At 31.1% G+C, this 25,437-nt stretch overlaps 1 protein-coding gene across 1 annotated transcript in view; it reads right to left on the bottom strand.

Annotated features, from left to right (window-relative positions):
* The window catches only part of LOC139504331 (uncharacterized protein in xynA 3'region-like), a 36,801-nt gene extending 12,080 nt beyond the window's left edge, over positions 1-24,721 (bottom strand). The window contains exons 1-4 of the mRNA XM_071294401.1: positions 24,511-24,721; positions 12,598-12,881; positions 9,638-9,787; positions 1,630-1,842 (exon numbers count right to left, since the gene is read on the bottom strand). Coding sequence (XP_071150502.1) covers positions 1,630-1,842; positions 9,638-9,787; positions 12,598-12,881; positions 24,511-24,721 — 858 coding nt within the window. The remainder of the gene's footprint in view (positions 1-1,629; positions 1,843-9,637; positions 9,788-12,597; positions 12,882-24,510) is intronic.
* Between the last annotated feature and the right edge of the window lie 716 nt (positions 24,722-25,437).

Below are 25,437 nucleotides of genomic sequence, written 5' to 3'. Positions count from 1 at the left end.
GAGAGGGTGCTGCCAAACCGTGCTGTACGTAGGCAAAATAAAGTACAGCTACAAGTTAACAGAAAGCTTCGCCCAAGGAGAGCTGAAATTATAAGACAAAATGTAGTCACTCCACAATAGCCGTTAATGCCATCACAACAGCCGTTAATGCCACCACCACAACCATTGATACCACCACAACAGCCATTAATGCCACCACAACAGCCATTAATGCCAACACAACAGCCATTAATACCACAACAACAGCCATTAATACCCCATATGCGTGCATGGGACGTCATTGATGGGCAGCTATGGCTTCAGTTTTTTGCTGTAGGCATAAATCATGTTCCACAGACATCTTCTTATACTTCTCACACAGTTAATAGTCCTTGCTACGATTATAATTTTAAGGCCGTTTGTACTCGTATGAATTGTGTATACAGCCATTCATGTATAAGATGTAGCCAGTTCCATCCTTCGATGTACTGTACAAATTATTCAAGAATAATCCTCAAAGTTCTGTAACTTCGGACAATTCTACTCCTAGGTATCAAAATTACCCTAGGGCACCTGATGCAAACAATTTTGCAACAAGGTATCAGTCCAGTGCTGGAGCTACAACGCAGTCGAACAGGTTTTTGAATACACATGGAAATTCTAACCCAAATACTCGTTTTTCGATAAATAATTAAAGATTTCCCTGTCAGCAGGCAAATGTTCCACGGATGCAATTTAATCATTTCAAATTTTTTAATTTTGTTTACTGCTTGCAATCAACAGTATGATATTTGGTATATTTGGTTGTACCCTTTTAATACTACGGTTTAAGGGAATATGTTGACAGACTACCCCGTTAAATATTTGCAAATTTATTGTATAATGGTTTGAAATATGGTTTTCGAGCACATCATACAAGCATGAGGTAAAACAATGAGAATACAGATTTAAACAATACAAGTACACTTATATTTTATCTAGGCCCCCCTTTTCAATCTATATGTGTATATATATATACATGTGCAATAACAGTGCAACATTCGAACGAACTATAAAAATCAGTTGAAAAAGGATTAACTCATCAGATGGACAAAAATACAAGTGGACGTGGCCGGGTACTTATACATCCCGACACAAAAAGACACAATGAACAGATCTGAGAGTACTCGCAGTTATCTGACAGCTAGTTCAAAGACACTAACAACCAATAAAAAAATCATGCATCTAAGTTTACAAAATGTCTATTATAATATGCAAGATAATTACAAAACAAAACCTACACAATTTCCTTTAAATTACTAATTCAGTGGCAGCATCCCAATAGTGGGTTATTCCATTCGTCTTTAATTTCAGGACTGATAGATCATACTGATTGAACATGTTTACTTCATGTCAGTTTTGCTTTGACAGCTTTACATATAGCTTTTGAGATATAAGCAAAAACTGCGTTTGACCCCTATGTTCTATTTAGCCTTGTTGGCCATGTTTGTTGATTGATAAAAACTTCGGATATTTATACACTAGATACCATAAGAAATATTCAGTTAAAAATTGGAGGTATTTTGCCAAGTTGTTTCAGATGATAAGATTTTTGAAATACAACGACAGAAATTAAATATTCTCGTGAAAAACACATAGCTATAAACCAACCTCTTTACAGCTAAGTTTGAACATTTGTTTGTCAGGATTCACATTTGGCCAAATTGATTGTAGTTTACTTGAAATGAAATTTAAAACCTCTCGTTCCTCCTCCTCTTCAACTGCATCCCATTTATTACATACGAACAATGTTGTTTCTGGTTGAAAGTCAAGCATGTTTCCTCTATCCTGTTGTTCTTTTATTCCTAACAATATCTTTTTTAGCTACAAAATATAACGCAAATTCATCAATGTAAAACTGTGCACATGTATTCAGGTTATCATATTTTATCAACATTTTGTACTCCATGAATCGAAAATCTTTTTGGCATGTGAAAATCGTGTAGTATTTGAGTGTTAAAATAGATTTAAAGAACACAACATCAAATTTTCAGATAAGATTGAAATGCAAGAAAGTCAATATGTTAGCTAGTATTGTTGTAAATTTATCTTACAAAATCATCAGTAACTTAGTAAATATTTGTTTTACTATGCATGATTTAATGAAAGTGTATTCATTTTGCAAATGTTACAAAGCTCATATAAGAGGATAAATTATTTAGAGGTTACAAAACCTTAAACCCATGTTATAACAATAATCAAAATTTCCATAGATACAGCTTGATTATATCTGCTTACTGTATTAGTTTGAATAAACAATGTCTGTTTTGTTAAATTGATCAAACACTAGGTTTCAGAATAAATAGATTTCAAAACGTTTCATTTCATGATCTTTTCTAGATTTTAAAAGCAAGATGACAATATTAAAAACTAGGTGCAATTACTCTAGTGCTATGGAACAAAGAGATGAAAAGCTATAAGAAACCATTCAGCAGTTTATTAAACAAACCCCATATACATAAACCTATAGGTTGAGCAATAGCAATCCTGTTATAACTCGGAGGTAACGTTTGCAACTTAAAATTAGAGGAGAGGGTTGAAAGATACATTTGTACCAGATGAATAGTCGAACTCATAAATCGAAAATAAACTGACAACGTCATGGCTAATAAAGAGCTGCGCCATTCGCTTTTTCAACGAATAAAGTTCAATTACTCCCCAATGTTACATTGTATATCAGAAATTGACGAATAAAATGTTATATGTTTTATGAAATCTGCTCAAAGGACTTTTGAGTTATTGTCCGAAAACTGGAAAATCCCCCCTTTTTTATGAATAGAATGTCATATCTCGGAAAGTTAACATCTAAATCAAATGCGGAAAAAGAAATTATGGTCCCTGTTTGACAATGGATAGTTGATGACACTTGTTTATTACACAAATTAAGTCATAAGTCAAAAAATTAAAACAGTGATTATTCAATACATTGATAAAGATAAATTGAACAACGAATGTTAGTCATTGTATTTACTAATCATCTGTTGTCTGATAGTTTGGGGGTAAGCCAGGCATTAAGAGGCCGTGCCAATAAGCAAAGAGCTTCATACTGTACAAACATGGAATGTACAAAAATTTAGATTTTGTTTAAAGTGCTCTTAATTGATTTGTTATACCATAAAAACATGTTAAAGAAAAAAACAATTTCGATCACATCATTACATCTCGTATCTAACATGTCTAAGGAAAATGTTTCCTTAGTTACGAGTCCAAAAAGCGTACCAAAATTAGACAAAAATCAATACATTTGCAGGCTACCTAGAGCAAAAGTGTGACTTGTAGTGTGTTTGTTGTCAAAAGTAAAAAGTAAGGTTACCACTGCAAATCATATAAAAAATCTTTATTAGTGATGATGTTTTTGTAATACGTTGCTATGGCAACAGGAAAATGCAAAGGAATTTAAATTGGAAATATTAAGGAATACGACCTGATTTGTATCATATAAATACAGTGATATGATGTATTATGTAATCCTAATATTAAATATCTATACTGTTAATCAATAAAATAAAAGTGGGTAGACCCTAAAGAGGATTTTTTTGCTGACGGTTTCTAAAATGCTTTTTTCTTCATTTTTTCTGAGTTTTCTGAAGTGTGCAAGATATGGGGTGAAGACTTGAGATGACCTGGCGTCACCCTACTGCTAATATAATATCATTATAACACTGTTTTGTTTCATGATATAACTATTTATAGATGAAATATGCCAATTATCAAGTACTGGGGACTAATAAAGGTGGATTCAGGGTTCGAAAAGGGGGGGGGGGGTTTAAATTGGTTTAAAATGTCTAAAACTTTTACCACATTAATGGCCATTTAAAATTCACAATTTTAACCCTCTTTTATTTCACCAACCTTGGTTATATCCCTCTTATGTAATACTAAGTCCTGAATTTCATAAATGATTTTGATTTTTTTAAATATCAAGTTCATTTATTCCAACCTTTACAATTACACAAATGACATTTTTCATATGTTCAACAGTTGATAACTTTACAGAGTTTGTCTGATTAGAATTCACTATAATTATTGATCTAACTTCTTTTTCTAATTAAAGCACCCACAATATCCTATCAAAATAACCTTAATGTTAATTATTTGCTTTATTTCAACTATGGTCAAGCATCTTTAATTCAAAACCTGTTGAATTTTTGAAATCAGTCAATTTACATGGTATTTGCTGGAAGTTTCTGAACCAATTTGGTGCGAAATTTTACACTATTGTTCAAGACTAGTAGGGTTAAGCTTGTAAACAAATGACCCCCTCACCTTACACATAAGGTAAGTGCCTGTCCTAATACTCAGAAGCATGTGATTCAGTTGTAGCCTAGTCATTTGGTTGAGTTAATGTCTCTTTGACATATACCCCATTTTCATTCTCAATTTTCAAAGTCTGCCATAAATATTATTTCGTTGTGTATAGTTAAAGCCTAAATCATGCATGGGTTTTCTAATTTATTTGCTTTAAATATTTGTCATTGTCATTGCTTATAGCTTGCTATAGAGTATGGGGTTTGCTCAATGTAAAAGGTTGTAAGAAGACCAATAGTAGACACATAAGTTTTTGGTATTTTGTGAGTATTTGTCTTATTGGCAATTATACCACAACTTCTTATTTGAGTTCATCTGATCAAAAAAAAATCTGTCATTTTACTGACTCTTCTCTCATTTTATAACTGATATATATCCATGGGAGGAATATACCTAAAACTTTAACTTAAATTGCATTAATGTTGTATCTATTGTATTACTATAAAGAGGGAGGGGTAAAAGGGGTCCTCATTCCGAAATCCCTGGCTTAAAAACACCAAATCCTGAGGCCCCAACTTTAAATAAATTTAAATCCCGACATCGCGAAATTAGAAAAAAAGATTAACTTATCCTGAAAGGGTAAATCCCACAATCCCGAGCTTAATCACACCCGAACCCAAACTAGACCCAAAGTCCCTTTGAAGGTCCTATCTCCTCTGGTTTTCTCCTCATAAGGGACGGTTTTGAATACAAGTATTGTTAGGTCAATTCATTCCAATATCATACATTCTTTTCTATTTAGGTGATGAATATAGCTCTTAAAAAACTCTGATTAAAATTATTTGCGAAGAATACAAACTTTTCATTGCAGTTGTATCCCTTTTCATCAATGCCAACTCGAAAGAACATTGATTAATTTTGCGGGACAAGGTAATGCAGAGATTGATCACCAAATAAATTACAAATATGAAGAGATTGTCAATCATTTATGGAGTCCCTTAAGTGCGATGTAAATAAAATAGATATTTTTTTTTTGCCAGAGGTTTAATGTGATGCAGACCAGTTTAAAACATCGTACCGAATTTATACTCGTGCACAACTTAAAAAAAAAAATGCTTCGCCGATAGCAGCCTGATACGACCTCTGAGGTAAAACATTGAACAGTTGGTGCATTTTTGGACACACTATTGAAGTTTGATACAGTTTGAATGGATTATGATCAAGTGTTTAACATAATATAGGTTTTTGACACATAATTAATGTGGCGAAAGATCTTAAAAATTTGAAATAGGCAAAATCCCGCTTACATGTTTAACCCCACTACATTATATATGTATGTGCCTGTTCCAAGTCAGGAGCCGGCTGTAATTCAGTGGTTGTCATTTGTTTATGTGTTACATATTTGTATTTCGTGTTTTTTTGTACTTAAAGGAGGCCGTTACTTTTCTCTTTTGAATTGTTTTACATTGTTATTTCAGGGCCTCTTATAGCTGACTATCCAGTATTGGCTTTGCTCATTGTTGAAGGCCGTACAATGACCTATAGTTGTTAATTTCTGTTTCACTTTGGTCACTTTTAGAAAGCTGTGTCATTGGCAATCATACCACATCTTTTTTTTGTACTTTTATACCAACTATTTTGTTTAATTTTCAATTATAACATTTTCTTGCTTTTGCAAAACACTTTGCGATCAGATATATTTTTTGCTTTTTGAGCAATACTGTGGAATTGAACAGTTCTTGCTAATGCAACAACTTGTGCAATTGAAGATTTTCTGTTATTTGGCTATTTTACTATGACGAAATTATGTGCAATTGAAGATTTATTGTGCAATACTATAGAATTGAAGATTTTTTGCTATTGCGCAATACTGTGTAATTGAGGATTTATTGATATTGTGCAACATTGTGATATTGCGCAATACTGTGCAATTGAATTATTTCTCAATATTGCGCAATACTATGCAATTGAAGATTTCTGACTATTACGCAAAACTTAATATTTTTATATATATAAATCAGAAATGATCAATGGGAAAAAACAAAAAATATATGACGCCAAGAAATTTGCAGTCCTTTAAAAACTAGTGACCACGACTTTCAAACAAAGTTGACTGATTCAATAAGGAGGAGCGCACAAGTTTGAAAGTCGTGCGAAATATTTTTGAAAGTTATGCACACAATTTTTTGAAACTTATGCACACAATTTAAATTTGTTCGCATGACGTTCGAAGTCATGCATATGCTTCAAAAAGTCGGGTGCACCAGTTTTAAAGTCATGCACACGAATTTTCAAACTGGTGCGCACCAGATTAAAATTACAGCAAACAAAATATTTATATTTACATGGCACCTACGTATATACGGGGCTCTGTAAAGATTAAATCCCAAAAGTTTAAAGTAAAAGATAAAAAGATCAAACTTTTAATATTCACTTTAATTTCTATTTGAAATGACAATCCTACAATAAAGTCAATTGAGTATTTTTGTTGACAATCTTATCTGACAGAGGGAGGTAGGATACAAGCCATTATTAAAACCCTGAAATTGCAGAAAAAACATAAAAGTAAAATTATTCAAGTCTATCAAAAGTATGATAACTTTATTGATAAATCAACAGGCTATTAGACAATAAATTTTAAACCAATTTTGGTTTTATTTTGCCCAGATGATTAGCAGAAGCTATTTTTGTAAAAAATACAAAATTTACTAAAAGTGTTGAAAAACTTTCTGCAAAGGCCAATTACTCTTTATGGGTCAATGGCAATTTTGATCATGGTGACTTATTTGTAGATACTACCTTGCTACACATTTTGCCGTTTTTGTTTTTTATTTATCAATAATAATATTAGCAATTGAGCGGGAGTAATTCAACATCGGTTTGTCTATGTAATTTGAAAGGCCATATCTCCTTGGTCAATTTTGGTTATGTTGACTTATCTTTAAATCTTACTTGTATTATGACTTTATTTTCGAATGCAAAGGGCCGAAAATATTTATAGTCACCCTCTCCTTTAGTATTGAAAAATCAAATAGCAGTGTTTTAGGGCATACAATACAGTTTTGATCCCATATTGAAATTTTGATGAAATTTGCATATTTATTAATACCAGTCCTGATTAAATCAAATATGTAATAAAATATATACCTTCATGTGCTACTTTTTGAGTAAAATGAGGTCGAAATTTCAGATGTTTGCACAAAATTTGGATTTGTGGACTTAATTTTCCATTCAAAGAAATACATAACTTTTTCATTTTAAATGATAAACACAAGCTTTTTTTCTATAAGTGATCTGTAATGTTTGTTTTATAAAAAAAATCATAAAATTCATGAATTCTTATTTAAATAACTCATATCTATCAAATATTCATGAATGTAGAAAAAAAATGCATTATTGATTCGTTCTTGAAACTTGATACACATAATCTTCATACATATAAAACAAACATTATTAGTTTGAATGATAAAAATCAGTCAAATTATACATCTTTTCCCGATATGTCATTTTAGTTTATAGCCATGGCATAGTTAGTTTATTTTTGATTATGAGTTTGAATGTCCCTCTGGTATCTTTCGTCCCTCTTTTACACCACATATGCTGGTTGCTATGCAATAAGTAGTGTTACATAAGCTATTTTTAAATAAAAGATCATTATGCACATGATGCATAATTGATCTTTTTATGTTAGTGTAGTTTTTATCAAGTATTTATACTTTTGAATTGAGCTTGTTATCCATGAAATGAGCTTGGGTATTTTAAAGTATCAGTTGGTTACTAGGCATTTATGTCATGAATAAGTGTTGCTAAGGAGAGTTTCGCATCTTTTAACGCACAATTTGACTGTAATTGTGTGTTTTTTTATCACTAGCAGGCTTCAAGTGACTTATTTTCTACGTTTTTGTTAAAAATCATCATTCAATATATTCAGCCTCAAGAGGTTGCTATGCAAAAAAGATGGTTGCCATGGAAATTTTATGCATATTTTTCTACTCAATTGAATATACTTTTATGTGTCACTTATTTTGTCAGTACAAATTAAATCATATGTGCATTTTTTTATGATAGTGACCCCTATTAGGTGACAAAATGTGTAGTTTTGTACAAAATTGCTTCCGGAACAGCATAATGTTGGGTAGCTGCCACCAATAAAAATTCAATTGATTTTTTCTTTGAATTATATGATAGTCATTCATTTTTGTCAGAACCATATTTTATATTATATACATCTGGAACTTTTACAATTTTGACCCAAAAAATTGCTTATTTTTGTGTAAAATTTATAAACTTGAACCCTTTGATTTTCTGTTACCATAGCAACCATAGATAAACATATTTTTAAGAAAAGATTTTTTTTAGCTGATAATTTTAAGGTTATATGAATAAAATATTCTTTATTCTGATTTTATATTTCATGTCGGAATATCCTGTTTTTTACCTCAAATAGTGTCTCAGATTCACTAGTTTCTATAGAAACCATTATTTAGCTGTCAAAAAAGTTTTTTTTTTCCTCAAAAATGATCGTTATTGTTTGTCGTATGATTTTTTAAGACTAAGATGTTTATTTAAAGCAAGGTTTGATGATTTTTATTTTTTTCACTTTCCTCCTGAAGCACAGCCTCTTTAAAATATTCCAAGCCAGAAAACGGACTGAGGCATGTTTTAGTAGTGCTAATTTCCTCTGTCATTATTCACTCACAGATTCAAAATCTTATAATTGTATATCGTCAATGATAATCAAATATTTTTTTCAATTTTGATAAACGATAATCTCGAACGACTGCCTACTCTTTTCCGGCATCATGAAAATGTGAAGATGTCACTTTTTCTAAAAACTGTGAGCATATTTAGATTCATCCAAGGAGCTGATACAGGTTCTGACCAAACATTTTAAACTAAGTTTGGTATGAAACGGTCATCTCAATCTGAACATCGCTCAAAATATTAAATACTATACTATTAGGTCATTTTCAGTTTTTCGTTCAACATGTTCAATTTTTTAACCGATCTGCTGTCAACAAAGAACGTTTCAGTAGCTGTTATCTACCTGTACATATAAGCATCATACTGCATTGTATTGCAAAAGTACTTAACAGAACTGTCTTGACTGAAGGCAGATTGTCTGATCAGACTGAATTTACAGCAGTTAATGAGTTTTAAAATTGACTGAATGAATGATCACAATAATGTGTTGTTCAGACGTCTCATGTGATGTTAAGATCATAATGATCATTTAATACTAGCATTCATTCATAGTAAAAATTAAGAAGACCTAAATATATCAGTGGTGACCTTTATTGCAAATGCAATAGAATATATATGGCAAACATAGTGAGTAAATTTGGAAATAATCAGAATAAGAAAAGCTTACCCACTGATCATCTAAAAGACCTCCAGCTCTATTCACATCTATAACATAGATGAATGCAATAGCATTAGGCAAATATTCAAATAGACGCTCCAGCAGCGTTGTATTGCCCTGAACATTTATTCCCGGTGTATCAACAAATGCAATGTGTTCCTAAAAAAAAATATAGATGAAAACTCAACAAAGATGCATCGCTGATAATTTTAAAAGCAAGACATATGTGACGTCTACAGAAATCTCATGAAAATATCTCCAATGAAAATAGTTGGAAGGTAAATTCAATTAAAAAGTAAAAGAAATTTGAAAGAAAACAATTACCCCAAGTGATAACGATTGACTTGTTAGGTTGGTAAATTGTTAAGTTGTTTTGTTCTTCCACAATCCCACTGTTTCGGACTGACGACGGACGGACGAACAGACAGATGAAGTGCAAACCTAAAGTCCCCTTGGATATGCCGGTAGGATACTTATAAATTGAATGAATTGAAATGACAACATTTTACTATAGGAAACTGAATGATAAACTGGTCACTTGACGCAATACGTATTAACGAAGCCGGACATTTACCCGGAAAATTTAAATATTAACACTTCCGACATCTTTTGCTAACTATTAATAAATTGCATTTATCATCACGGATTGGGACACGCGAGAAGTCAGTTTCTTAGATTTACATTCACATTCAAAGATTATTGCATGTTTTGTCACCGTTTATTTCACACATATTACAACTGTAAATGCATGCATAGATGTAATGAACAGACGGAAGCTATGTTTGATCTGCCTTGTGTATTACAAATTTACTGTCTTTTTTTATCATGTTGTTTTAAAGTCTGTCAGTACACGTTCAAATGTCAACAAACGCAAATACACAAGTAAATGAACCAATAATGACTTATAACTCGTGCATAGGTCAAAGTTTGGAGGTAACGGTATATTTCAACGACGGGAAATATTGCAAAGTGTAAGGAAAACTTGTCTAGAAGAGTTGACTTGATCCTGAACTCATTTATTTGGTTTCTTGGTCAACATTCAAATATCATCGTGCATTGTCCCTATCTGAGATACGTAAGTAGTTGCTCAACTATATACATATGGAAAAAAGTATCGCACAACCTTGATTTTTTTCACAAACGAAAATATAAGAACACACAATATAATATATTGCTCCAAAAGTATATAAAGTAGACAGTTCTGTCATTGACAGAATCACTAGCATAAATAAAATAAAGGGGCTGACGCAAATAACGAATTTAATCAAGTACAAATTATTTCAAACGCAAGGCGGTGTTGGGTCCTAAAATGATCAAGGTTGAACTTTGTCAGAAATATGGCCATTATTATATTATAGTTCGTTTATGTGTGTGTTACATTTTAACGTTGTGTTTCCGTTGTATCGTTTGTTTTCTCTCATATTTGAGTGTGAATTCACATTACTATAAGACGTGTCACGGTACTTTTCTATCCCAAATTCATGTATTTTTTTTTTATGTCATATTTGTTATTCTCATCGGATTTTGTCTAATGCTTAGTCCGTTTCTGTGTGTGTTACATTTTAATATTGTGTCGTTGTTCTCTTCTTATATTTAATGCGTTTCCCTGAGTTTTAGTTTGTTACCCCAATTTTGTTGTCCATAGATTTACGAGTTTTGAAGCGCGGTATACTACTGATGCCTTTATTTGGCTTACAAGTAGAAAAATTGATAAGCCCTTTTTCCTTTTTTATATAAACAAGAATATGTGTGAGTGGTAAGAATAAACCATACAATGTTTAGTACCAGCTAAGATCACAGTTCATATGAATCACCAATGATAAACATCTACTCATTCCATGGTCTAAACTTTGAATGTTTAGTTGTAGTAATATCAACAATTCATAATTCCAAACTCAGAATAAATCATTGGCCAAGCAAATCATTAACATACATGTATTTTGTTGTCGTAGTACTTGTTAGTGTGCATAAAATTCCTAGTTAGTCCCAACTTTAAAGCAGGAAAAGCAAAGACTACCACAACACAGTAAATGTTTGCTCTATGGAAATCATAGACAGTATGCATTCATTTGACGATTCTTTTGAATGATGGTTTCACTCGTTATTGGACATTGCAACTTGTTAATTGTAGCCACTGATACATATTTTTGTTGTACAAACAAAAAGCATTATGATCATATCGAAGTTTTCTTATTGTCCGAATCCAAAATACTTTTGAGTCCCCTTAACAATTTCTTATCTTAAAAAATATCTTTATTTTGAATCATTTATGCATGTTGACTTATCAATACAAAATGGCACAATCTATGAAATATATACCTGTGGGGCCATAACTAGTATAGAATATGCTTTAATGTTTGGATTTGTGAGAAAATCAAGGTAGTGCATTATTCTTCTCACTGTGTATATGTATACAGAACGTGTCTTATCTATATTTGGTGGTTTAAAGGATTGTAAGATGTATATATCATTCGTACTTTAATTTCAATGGAATTGTACATTTGACAATATTAAGTTTTCTAAGTTATGTTCGTTTCATCTAACCATGACCTCAATTTAATGTATCCAACACTAATAAAATTGTATTTATACTTCGTACTTAATTTTGTCCCTTCCTCTTTTATTCGCGCGTCATTGACGAATGTTTTGTAGACGAACGCGCGTCAGATGTACAAACATGTAAGCTAGGTGTTTGTGATAAGTTAATTATGAAGCACAAACTTTACCTGACAGACTTTCAAAAATAATTCAATCCTAATCATATGTAAAATGAGGGTAGACATTTCGGGAAACGGACTATTGTTTACGCGTTAATCTTATTTTATATAAAGAAATGACATTGTTCCTTACTGTACATGCAACATTTTGTGTGTATTCATTGAATGCCATATAACTCTGTCAACTGATACCAACACTAATATGCTCATACAGCTTTAGCACAAGTAACAGCATATATACAGTAACAATACCTGCAACATTGGAACCGGTAAATATATATCCACTGATTCCAAATTATGATCGTCAGATTCGTTTCCTAATTTCTCATTTAGGAGATGTTTCATTTGTTCTTCACAATCGTCAGGATCAAATGAATACATTTCTTGTTTGCCTTGTAGATTTGTGAAAACCACTTTTCTGTCGTTCCTGTTCCATATTTTACAGATAGCAGACGTGCAGGATAACAATTTGTGTGGGAGTATAGATCTTCCAATTAGAAGATTGATCAGGCTACTTTTTCCAGCTGAAGTTTCTCCTAAAATATTAAATTTGCGTAATATATTTTGCCTTTTATATCAAGTTATATTTAGACACCTTTACAAAGAACATTTTTTTTACATGCACACGTATAACAATTGCTGTTTTTTATCCAATAGGTTTGAACCTTGTTTTCAATTTAGAATCCTCTTATATTTAATGCGTTTCCCTCAGTTTAGTTTGTTACCCCGATTTTGTTCTTTGTCCATGTATTTATGAGTTTTGAACAGCGGTATGCTACTGTTGTCTTTATTTTTCGTTTCGGCTTATATCTGCCTTCGGGTTTATATGATCCGTTCATCCTATTTCGACTCCTATAAAATTCAAGAGTCTATCCTGAATTAGCGTAAATTATATGGCCTTTAATACCGTTTCGATTCCTCAAATCACTGAAAAGCCAATTTAATTATGTATGGTTGTGTTGGATAAAAACAGCAATTCAAAGAGAAAATATTACATTATCTATGATAATTAAAATCTATAAGTTCGTTCAAACAGAACAACATGTACGACATTTTAAAAATAAATGTATATATAATTAGTTATCAAAAGTACCAGGATTATAATTTAGTACGCCAGAGGCGCGTTTCGTCTACATTAGACTCATCAGTGCCGCTCATATCAAAATATTTATGAAGCCAAACAAGTACAAAGTTGAAGAGCATTGAGGACCCAAAATTCCAAAAAGTGGTGCCAAATACGGCTAAGGCAATCTATGCCTTGGATAAGAAAATTCTTAGTTTTTTGAAAAATTCAAAGGAATACACGAACCCGAAAGGAATCTCGTCTGTGCTATCAAATGTCTTCATATTGATATTTAAAAATACATCGTCAAAAAAATATGTTTTCTAGATTATTTTTGTATAATTATGTGTAAAATTAAAGTATTTGTGAATTGATTTTTGAAAGGAAACTGTTAGAAACATGATTGTTAAGGGTTTTTACCAGCGTTATATAAATCACATTCGGTTGTACATTATATGCAATGAATAAATACAAATTGTTTCGTTTTCCTTAAATGTCAGCAGATTTCTAATGATATTGCTAAAGAAAAAAAAAATCCAACTAACACTATACAATAACATCCTGCTAGCATCAAATTTTTAACCAAAAAAAAAAAACAAAAAACAAAGTTTAGGACTGATTATATTTACCTTACTTCCTATACATTTCTAGGAATATGATTGGTTAAAAGCGTCCTCGTGAAGACTGTGTATATTTCATAAAAGGTTAGTAGGGAAGCGGGGCTTATTTCAAACATGGTTAGTAGCGGTGTAACGCCCCTTTATATTCCATATTAGGTTAGAATGGAGGCGGGCTTTATTTCATATACGGTTTATAAGTAGTGCTGTTACGTCTCTTTATAAAAACAAAACGGTACTGAGAAAAAAAAAACTTAAATGTTTCAACAGACGAAGAAATTGATGATTAAGATTGAAACAAATTCATAAAACACATTTAAAACTAAAAAGTTGTTATTGTTCAGGTGGCTTCTGTTTTTGTAGGATAAATGGAAGTAGTTTCTTTATGCTAAAAGTATTGAAGATTTGCTCATTTTGATAGGTCAATAGTCTAAATTTCACACGTAAAGATATTCGGTAAGATAAATTTGTTACATATCGTGCTAGTGTCCTACTACGGTATATATAGGGTCTCACCCCATATGGAATTCACTGACCCCATATCTTCCGTATTAGGTCACTAGCACACTATATCACTAATAATACAAGGTCAGATGGGAAGAAGTGTTTATCTTTAAGTGACACCTTTTTAAACCCGTGGTCCTAATGCGTATTTCATAGCAGAAGTTTATTATCTATTTTCATGATACATACATTTAATATTCAATAAATCACGTACTATTTTGTAGAGGTGTTTCATACCGAAATTGGGTAAATGTTTTGAGTATTTACTATAGTTAAATTTTTTCGGACGCCATCGCGAGTTGGTTGACCGTTATGGAATAACCGTTTCACAAATGATATCGGATATGTTCCTTACGTCGTAACTACAATCCCCTTCCCTTTCATGAATGTGACCTACCGAATTAGACTATTTACCGGATTTGTTATCACATAAGCAACACGACGGGTGCCACTTGTGGAGCAGGATCTGCTTACCCTTCCGGAGCACCTTAGATCACACCTAGTTTTTGGTGGGGTTCGTGTTGTTTATTCTTTAGTTTTCTATGTTGTGTCATGTGTACTATTGTTATTCTGTTTGTTTTTTTTTCATTTTTAGCCATAGCGTTGTCAGTTTGTTTTAGATTTATGAGTTTGACTGTCCCTTTGGTATCTTTTATCCCTTTACAGGACAAAGCCTTCTAAATAAGAACAGTTTTATTAATAAGTTACTTTTTTGTTGCATATTTAAAATATATAAGATATGAGGCAGCACATTCTTTTATTTGTCTGGGAAAAAAATGCACAGTATACAGTGTATCCAAAGGAAGTCCATATTGGCTAAAAGATGTTTTGTCTTGTAACAGTATCTCTTTTCACCACAACCACCGATACAGATAAGTTGTGTCATTAACTGTAGAAATGTAAAGGTTAAGCTATCATGCCGATTGCTTTCAAAGATAAATCTAATATAAAGGTGTCAGACAAGTTAGTTGATTTTATATATCACAGGCTAGATATATAATCCTGATGTAAGGTTTGTAACGGACCATAGTTTTCGACTGGTGCGGAATTCCGATGTGTTTTTACAGTAAATATACAAAAACAGTTGTGACTAAATTATGTGTATCGGCTGATAACAAAATAACGTCAGCCAATCAGAAGACGCGTTACATCCAAAATTAAATTATATGTATATATATATACTCGATCAGGCCATACACTATCTTGTCATTAAGCCAATGTTTTTGATAGAAAAAAGTAATCAAATAAAAGTGTACCTCAATCACATGTTTTTATGTTCCTGACCATATGTGTGTTTTGACCATACGCGTATGGTCAGGACCATATGCGTAAACTCATATGGTCCAACCATACGTGTAAGGTTTGACCGTACGTATATGGTTGGACCATATCGGTATATATACTCGTTTGGTAATTAACTGGCCGGACACACGGTACAAATATGAGTATTTGGACCATAAAGGTATTTTTTTGAATATGTCAAAAATCGGGTAGAAACATCTCAAATTTTATCTTGAAAAACAATGATGGTTGCATCAAATTGTTTTGAATTCACCTTTTGGTATATTGATGATGTACTGTCTCTTAATATTAATAGATTCAGTGATCACCTACATTTAATATATCCAAGTGAACTTGAAATTAAAGATACTACCGACACAAAATATTCTGCTTCATATTTAGACCTTTTTCTCGAAATGACTACTGATAGTTGGTTGAGTACCAAAATTTATGACAAACGCGATGATTTTAATTTTCCTATAGTCAACTTTCCATTTCTGTGTAGCAATATCCAAGCGGCACCAGCATATGGAGTATGTGTGTCTCAATTGATACGTCACTGTAGAGCTAGGTCAAAGTACGTTGATTTTGTTGAACGAGGAATACTGCTGTCTCAAAAGTTGCTAAGACAGGGCTTTGAATCAATCAAATTAAGGTCATCATTCAAGAAATTTTACGGTCGCCATCATGAGCTGATTGTCCATTATGACAAAAGTATGTCAGAAATAATATCTGATATTCTTCCTCAGTCCTAATAAACTTCCATCGTTACATGACCGAACAAAGAAATTACACGACGTGTGCCGTAAACGGTGCAGGAAATGCTTACCCTTCCGGTTTTTAGTGGGGTTCTTGTTGTTTCCTCATTATTATTTATAACTGTTGATGTAAATGCCTTTGGTTTTGTGAGTCTTTGTTTACTCCTTGGTTTTGATTGTTATTGTCTTAGAATTCAAATGCTACATACACATTAGATATAAATGCAACAGTCTTATGGTCTTAGTTTTCATCCCTAATTCTATATTAATACGTGTATACTAAGGATGACATTTACCTCCACACGGTACCATATCTTTTCTGTATTTGCATGTCATGGTTGTGTACGATCCTTTTCAGTAACACCTTTTGCTAACGATTGAAAAGGTAACGTTTTTGCAGCTGCATTGATACATGTACCGATGTATCGGGACACTCTGATATGTCTACGGTGTTTTTAAGAAGCTCTAGATAGGCACGCTGTCCGCTAAAGGAAGTCGTAATTTTACGATCTTCGCATCATACAATATTTAGTTGTTATCGCAAATTTCACATGCCATTATATTTATTGATATACAAAACGGTTATTTTTTAGACGACGTTACACTTTACGTTTATTTTATTGGAACAGACCTTATTTTATTAATGTAGGGCGCCATCTATAAAAACAACGGATATTTATAGCAGAAGACTCATTGTGATTGAAAAGTTTCAGAGATTGTACTATCGTTCGGTGGGTAAATACTTTAGCCCTGTACGTTTAAAATGTAAAATGTTATCTTTCGGTCAAAAACGTACGTAAATAAATTGAAGCTTTTCAGAGAACATACTTGAGAACTTCGTTGAAATAATCACACAATTTTAGCTTGATCTGGCTTTCTAATAAAGATCTACGCGAAATTAAGACTGCATACTCTATGTAATATCTGATTGAAACGGAGACCCGAGTTGTTTGTCATACTGTCTATATATATCACGAGAAACTAAAGTCTGTTTCTTTTTTTAACTTTCACCTTACTGTCTTTAGACTCGTGGGTGTTTCAATTTGTTGCTATATAATTCAGATAGAACTACTAACAAAAAATATAAAAAAATGCAAAAAAAATCGAAGGCATATCTTTTTGCTTCAAAAAATCATTAGACTCAGATTTATCAAAGCTGTATTTGTTTGATAAATTCGTTTTCATGAAATACTTTCCTTTTTGATATATAAACAATTATAACATTGGTTGCAATGAATTACATTGATTTCCCAGTTAAATAAAAAACCGAAAATTTCACATGTAAAATAAACGTGGATATTTCAATCTCTTATTATATATCATACAACAATAGGCGTTGTCAAGACGTCGATAACAGCGGATTAAAACAAATTGTGAATGCGTAAAAAAAATATATAGTTCCTTACATCATTAACATGTTTTACATTAATTTCTTTAAAAAAAAAAAAACATTTGCCAATGTAATAAAAAGAATAACTAATTGAAGAATTCAAATATCGATAAATATTCAACTCGTGACCGTACAACGCGCATTTGTGAATTAATGTGTTGTTCGGTCACTCGTTGAATATTTTTCTCTATTTTAATTCTTCGATTAGTTACTCTATAAGTATTTGTTTGTCCTGATATTAGATGAATTGCTAAGATTAGAGAATATTTTTTTAAATCATGTGCATTTTTAAAAAGAGATCACAAAAACAACTAAATTCAAAAATAATGATAAAAAAACAAAGATACTGCTATAGACAAAAACATTTTCATTTAATGTATAATGATACACCAATGATTTATCAATAAGCCAGTAGATAGTATGTTAATAAGACATGAACAGCAATCCAACAAATATATAGCTCTCAGCAAGAGAAAACAAAGGTCAAGTTATAATATGATATAACAAGAAAATGTGGGCTTACATTTTTGTATTACTTATGCGATAAATCTTGAGATAAAATTATTATAATTTCTATATAGATTTAATACCAGCCGCTGTACAAAACGCACAAGAATTAAGAAAATATGATGATGCTTTTTGTTTTTTCAATTATTTGTAAGTAATACTATGCTTTATATAAATATTTTTGTCAATACATTTATCAAATATTTACTATATTTAAAGCAAGTCCCCGAGTGCAAAAAACACAACATTTAAAGGTATCCAATTTTTAATTATTCTGTCACATGTGTGATTCATGTCTATGGTTAATTGGTGTTTAACGCCACTTTCAGCATTATGTACTATTTCGTAGTAGTAGGTTTTTATTGTTTAGTGAGAAAATAATGCTTGTAGAAAACCAAGATTGTAGTCAAACGAAACGGCTAAGTGTGTGTTTCGAAATTCACAACCTTTTTGTTGACAGGATAGTGATAAAGAAGGTTTTTACTTAAGACCATTCAGCCACTGAAACTAATTTCAATGAAACATTAACACAACAATGTGGCATAGAAAAACATACAGTTTTTATCTATAGCACAAATTAAATAAAAAATGCTGAGTTTCAGTTTCTTGCTTTAGTTCGCCTCAAACAAATATTATAAAACGAATAGGTACACAATCCTTATTACCAAAACACAGATCATGTTTAACATTGGGTGGCGTCATTTTTACCATTCATGACTTATGTTCATTTATTAATGAAGCAATTACTTAATCTGTTGGTTTAATTATCTTCCTCTTGTTTGCTTCAACTAAATGTTATGAAATTTATACACAACGCTTATAATAACAAAAGGGCCTTAATGAAATTAATCCTGCACTTGATGCGGAAATTGATTGGTTCATTTTGTTACAGGCAGGGTATTTGCCGCCCTAAAACACATTCTCAATTTCATTAAACCATGTTCGTTTACAAGAATAGCCTAGTATAGAAAAACCTCCTGTCTGAAATCGCCTTCAATATATTTTTTCAAATCAACTTTGAATGCATTTAAACAATTAACTATATTGAAAAAATCGGGGGGTTATGTTTTCTTTACAAATACAATGTAAACTGATCCCCAATTAAAAAAAAAATATTCTCAATGATCAGATTTTTTTCTTTTTTTCCATTTCCATTACATTAAAGATAGTGTTTTAAATTATACAATATTTTTGACTAAGAAAAAAAATAAGAATTTATATGCTCCATTTACGATAGTAGAGGGGTATTATATTTTTGGGTCTGTTAGTCCGTTTGTAAGATTGTCCATCTGTCCCGTTTTAGGTTAAAGTTTTTGGTCAAGGTAGTTTTTGATGAAATTGAAGTCCAATCAATTTTGAAATATAGTTCACATGTTCCCTATGATATGATCTTTCTAAATTTATTGCCAAATGAGATGTTTGACTCAAATTTCACGGTCCACTGAATATACATGTAGAAAATGAAAGTCTGAGTGAGGCAATTCATGTACTATGGACACATTCTTGTTAGATTTGTATTGTTTGGTTGCTTCATTACTGATGTATTATATCATTTAACCCATCATTGATTATTTTTTTTTTATATTTTTATATGGTTATTGCCCGTCCTTTTTGTGACCTGTCTATGAGAACACACACAATCATGCACATACAAAAAACTCATTTACATTTTTGAAACTCATTATATTCAAATGAATTATTTTAATTGAGTATTTTATTAATTTTTTAAGTAGAATGGATAATTACTGATATGATAGATGTGCTGATGTCTAACTTTGAGATTTTGATTAGGTTAGAAAATGTATCAGGTAGGTGGTTATTTATACATATCATGAAACAAATATGTTTTAGAAAGAAAAAAAAATTAGTCATATGTAGTTAGACAGCAACCAAACAACATGATCATCAAATCAAAATTAAAAACAATTTGATAGTAATATTTAAAAAAATAACTTTAAATGGCCTTAACAATTATTAAGTAGAAGTATTCATGTATGTTGTTGAATAATGCTGAAAGTATTTACTAGTTCTATGACTGAAAAAAAAATGATCAATATTTCAGGTTAGACAAAGCAGACTAGACAAATTGCAAATTTGCGTCAATGTTGAAAAAACATAAAATCTATGAAAACAGATAACAGCTACTCATAACATTTTTGAAAATCCATTTGATGTTTGTTGTCTTGATTTTAAATTACCAGTAAGCTTAATATATTTAAATATAGAAACAACCGAACAGCACATACCAATTTCAACAATTTTATTTTTGGTATTTTGTGTCATTTTCAGATGTAGAAGTAGAAGAAACATCAGTGAACTACGAATGAGAGTCACCATTTTAATAAAAATTTACCTTGAAATAGAAATAAATCTAACTTTTCTTTATTATGTATTTCAAATATGAGATTTGGGATAAACTTTAATGAGACAGCAAGCCAGCAGCACAATCCCAATAGCTATTTGGAGGTCTACTTAAACTTTATGCAAAAATGAAATTTGTGGTTTTTCAACATAAATTAAATTGAAAGTTAGCAACTTTTTGAAGCTTTGGTGCAACTTGCATGGTTTCAGAATTGTAGCTTCATAACTTGTTTATGAATAATTTAATTATTCCACATTTAAGATGGATATATCAGTATTGAAAGAAGGAGATGTGGTACTATTGCCAATATGACAACTGAATTTATGTGTTTTGAAATATCTTCTACTCTTGTCTCGTTTCATCCCACTTCATATTGACTTCCCTCTGTGTAGTTATAAAGGTTTTGATGGTGACTAAGTGATATTACATAATGTAAGTCATTTTATTTTAATTTATTGTATGTTTTTATTAAATAGTATTATTTTAAAGAGTCATTGCATTTAAAATGATATGCATTGCTCAGAAGTTTCCTTGGTATGAAATATTTTTATTTTCTGAACTTCAGTTTTTGCTGATATAAGATTTTGGAATATTACCACAACCTTGTTCATGCTCTTTACTGTCCTGAAACAATCTAATAATTATTCAACAGTGATACATTATATTTATTAGAAATTACTAAGGTATTTTAAAATTATGCCAATTATTTAGTTTTATTGCCATAGGACCGAAAAGAGCAGATTCCTCCAGAGAAGAAAATGCGCCAAAGGGTGAGATAATGTCCTTTAAAAATTTGCCGTACCGATAACAAGAAATAATGTCATTGTTTTTACCAGGCAATAAGTATGCTTCAAATTGGTGTGCACAAATAATCATCTTCTGTTAGATTAGCGAAAGCTGCAGAGTCACTACTCTAGATTTCCAATATCGTAACTTGACTGCAGTACACCATATTCACATGGCAACTTAAAAAATATGGTCTTTGCAGATGATGTCTTTTACTTTACACAAAAATGTGGTAAATCACTAGACCATGTATACCCTTAAAAAATCAAAACTTCCCTTTGGAATATGTGCATTTGATTTTGACATCTTCTTATTGAACTTACAAATAGTGAGTAAAATTAACTGTGTGAAACTGTTTTTTTTATTTAGTTAATCCTTTTTATTATCAAAATACAATAAAATTACCTTTTTCATGACGTGACAACTAGAAGGGTCATACCTTATGAAGAGTTAAAAGTAATAGATTTAAACGTGTTATTTACCCCGAATATATATATATATATATATATATATATATATATATATATATGTGAGTATATACCCATATGGTAATGACCATACGCGTATGGTCCAAATACTCATATGGTCTGGAACATATATAATCCGTGTACAGAAATCCGCCTATAAAAAGTAAGCTGAATATAGTGCAAAAGTGAGATAATCTTCTTACCCTTTAACTTCAATTTTTAAACAGAATGATACAGGGATAATAACCTTCACTATTTTTTTGTCTTTAATTTTACTTTAAAAAGTATCAAATTAAGAAAAAATGTATTGTCGCCTGTGAAGAAATATATTATACCGTTTTCCCTATACTGAAGATAGGAAATGCAATCAAACTTAATCCGAGTTCAGTATGAAATTTAAAAAATATATTCTATAAGACACATACTATGTTATGCAAATTGCTGAAACATCATCCCAAGTCAACCTGATGAGTATTGATATAAAATTTAGTATCATGCTACGAATCTAATATCAGCTATATTGTATACAATTCACGAAATTCTTTTAGTTGTATAAATTGTATTTTTCCTGTGTATTAATCTAAACGTTTTTTGATTGATATAACATTCATGCAAATTGGAAAAAAATATCTTATTTAATCTACTTTGTTTTAAATGTTAGTGAATATTTTTGATTGAGTGTTTATGTTTTAATTTCACCTTTTGATATATTGATTATGTACTGTCTCTTAATAATAATAAATTCAGTGATCACTTACATTTAATATATCCAAGTGAACTTGAAATTAAAGATACTACCAACACAGATAAATCTGCTTCATGTTTAGACCTTGTTCTCGAAATGACTACTGATGGTAGGTTGAATAACAAAATTTATGACAAACGCGATGATTTTAATTTTCCTATAGTCAACTTTCCATTTCTGTGTAGCAACATCCCAGCGGCACCAGCATATGGAGTATATGTGTCTCAATTGATACGTTACTCTAGGGCTAGCTCAAAGTACGTTGATTTTTTTAAACGAGGAATACTGCTTTCTCAAAAGTTGTTAAGACAGGGCTATGCATCAATCAAATTAAAGTCATCACTCAAGACATTTTACGGTCGTCATCATGAGCTGATTGGCCATTATGAAAAAAAAGTGTGTCAGAAATCATATCTGATATTCTTCCTCAGTCATAATAAACTTCCATCATTACCGAACTGAACAAAGAAATAACACGACGGGTGCCGTATACGGTGCATGAAATGCTTACCCTTCCGGTTCTTAGTGAAGTTCGTGTTGTTTCTAAATTATTATTTATAACTGTTGATGTAAATGTCCTTTGGTTTTGTTAGTCTTTGTTTACTTCTTGGTTTTGATTGTTATTGTAAAACTTGGCGAAAAGGACTACAACTACATGATAAAGATATAATAGGATACAGGTAGTGTATCTTGCTTAATCTGGAAGAAATGCAAACGGGAACATACCACGATTACTTTTAATCATGGGGACAAACATTTGTTATTGATATAAAATGGTTTCACCATTGATAATTAATTTCCCACTAATTGTATCACAATAATTGTTTATATCCTTATGTCACAGTATAGGACAAACGGAAGTGTATTTCCCTTGCACAAATTAAATCATTGTAAATTAAAATTATAGAGCAACGTTAATCTCACTTTAGGTTGCAGTCTTGTTATTGACTGCTCCATAGGCCTACATGCAAAACATTTGATCTTTGGAAATGAAAAAATAAAAAAAAATTCTACATAGAAAACAAAGTTCATCTTCATATCATGTATGTACTAATGTGAAATTGTGTATTTATCGAAAAAAGTGGGTTATGCCATGAAAAATAAAAAATTACGTAACCCTGAAGTCCAAACATTTTTTCCTACTTTTTGATTGCTATTTTTACCAGGCTACACCACTTTCAGTACACATGATATCCGTCCACTTTCCTAGATTGATATCATCAAAAAGATGCAAGATTTTTTTTAGAAGTTTTAATTCAGCATGCATTTATAATCAAACAGAAAAAAATGAGTCAATAAAAAAATGGACTATTTTGTTTCACTCCACGTTTTGTCATGCCCCGGAAACTGGAGTCGTAATATAAGATAGACTAATACCTTTAATTCTTTATATAGGTATTGTTTGTGTAAACATTTTTAACTTTTGCAAATAATTTGGAATCAATAGAAAGCGATTCTACTTATTCATTTTATTCTGGGGAACCCGAGCATTTTATAATGCTTTTCATTTGCTTTAAAAACTCGAATTCAAAAGGGGATTTTATGTACATTTGTTGCATTTTAAATCGGGATTTAAAAATTGTCAATGTTACGATTAAATTTAGTAAAACAATAATGTGAAATGTTACTTTTAAAACAAATGATTCTTTTTATATTTGGTTTAGAATTTTTGAAATGAGAAATACCTGCGACCAGTATTGGGCACTCTGAACATGTCAATGCTAATCTCAGCTTATCTAAATCTTTCGTTACATCGTCAAACGCTGTTGTCAAAACTCTGCGTAAATCAACATCAGTCTGCAAAAATGCTTCTATCTCTTTATAAATTTCGAATATTGCATCCCTTCTTTTTCTGTCCTTGTCAATTAGATCTTTAATCACACCACGATCATCCATTATCTAAAAATAACAAAAATATTTTTCCTTAAAGTCGTGAGTGTGAAACGTGTTTATCTTGATTTACTCTCTTCATAAACATTAAAAAAAGGTAAAAGGATCTGATTTCAAAACTTGTTTTTATAACAACCTTGATGAACCTCTTCGATAAATGAAATGAATGTATCCGAGCATTATATATCATCTATGTATGTTATAATCCTTATAATGTGTATTCTTCATTACAAAAATAAAAACTACAAAAAGTACAAACTAGCTAGAGTAGGAACTAGTTATGGTTCATGTCACTTTATTTGAATATGGTGAAAACCAATTAAGATCAATAACAAAAATCATTTCTCTTTTCAAATATTTATATTAAAAGGAAGAGAAACAAACAAATGTGGTCAATTTGCTTCCATATAAAAGAGGGACGACATATACCATAAAGACAGTAAATCTCATTGATTTAAAATAAACCGACAACACCATGGCTTAAAATGAAAAGACAAACAGACAAATATTTGTACAGAAGAAACAACATAGAAAGGCTGTCTTACAAAATCATCAGTAACTTAGTTGATATTTGTTTAAATATGCATGATTTAATGAAATGTATTGATTTTGTAAATGTTGCGAAGCTCATATAAAGGATAAAACTATTTAGAAGTTACAAAATCTTAAACACATGTCATAACAAGGATCAACATTCCCATAGATACAGCTTGCCTTTATCT

This window comes from Mytilus edulis, chromosome 14 (assembly GCF_963676685.1).
Source record: "Mytilus edulis chromosome 14, xbMytEdul2.2, whole genome shotgun sequence".
Lineage (NCBI taxonomy): Eukaryota > Metazoa > Mollusca > Bivalvia > Mytilida > Mytilidae > Mytilus > Mytilus edulis.
The sequence above is the reverse complement of the archived record's forward strand: the minus strand, read 5'-3'. Positions and strand labels throughout refer to the sequence as shown.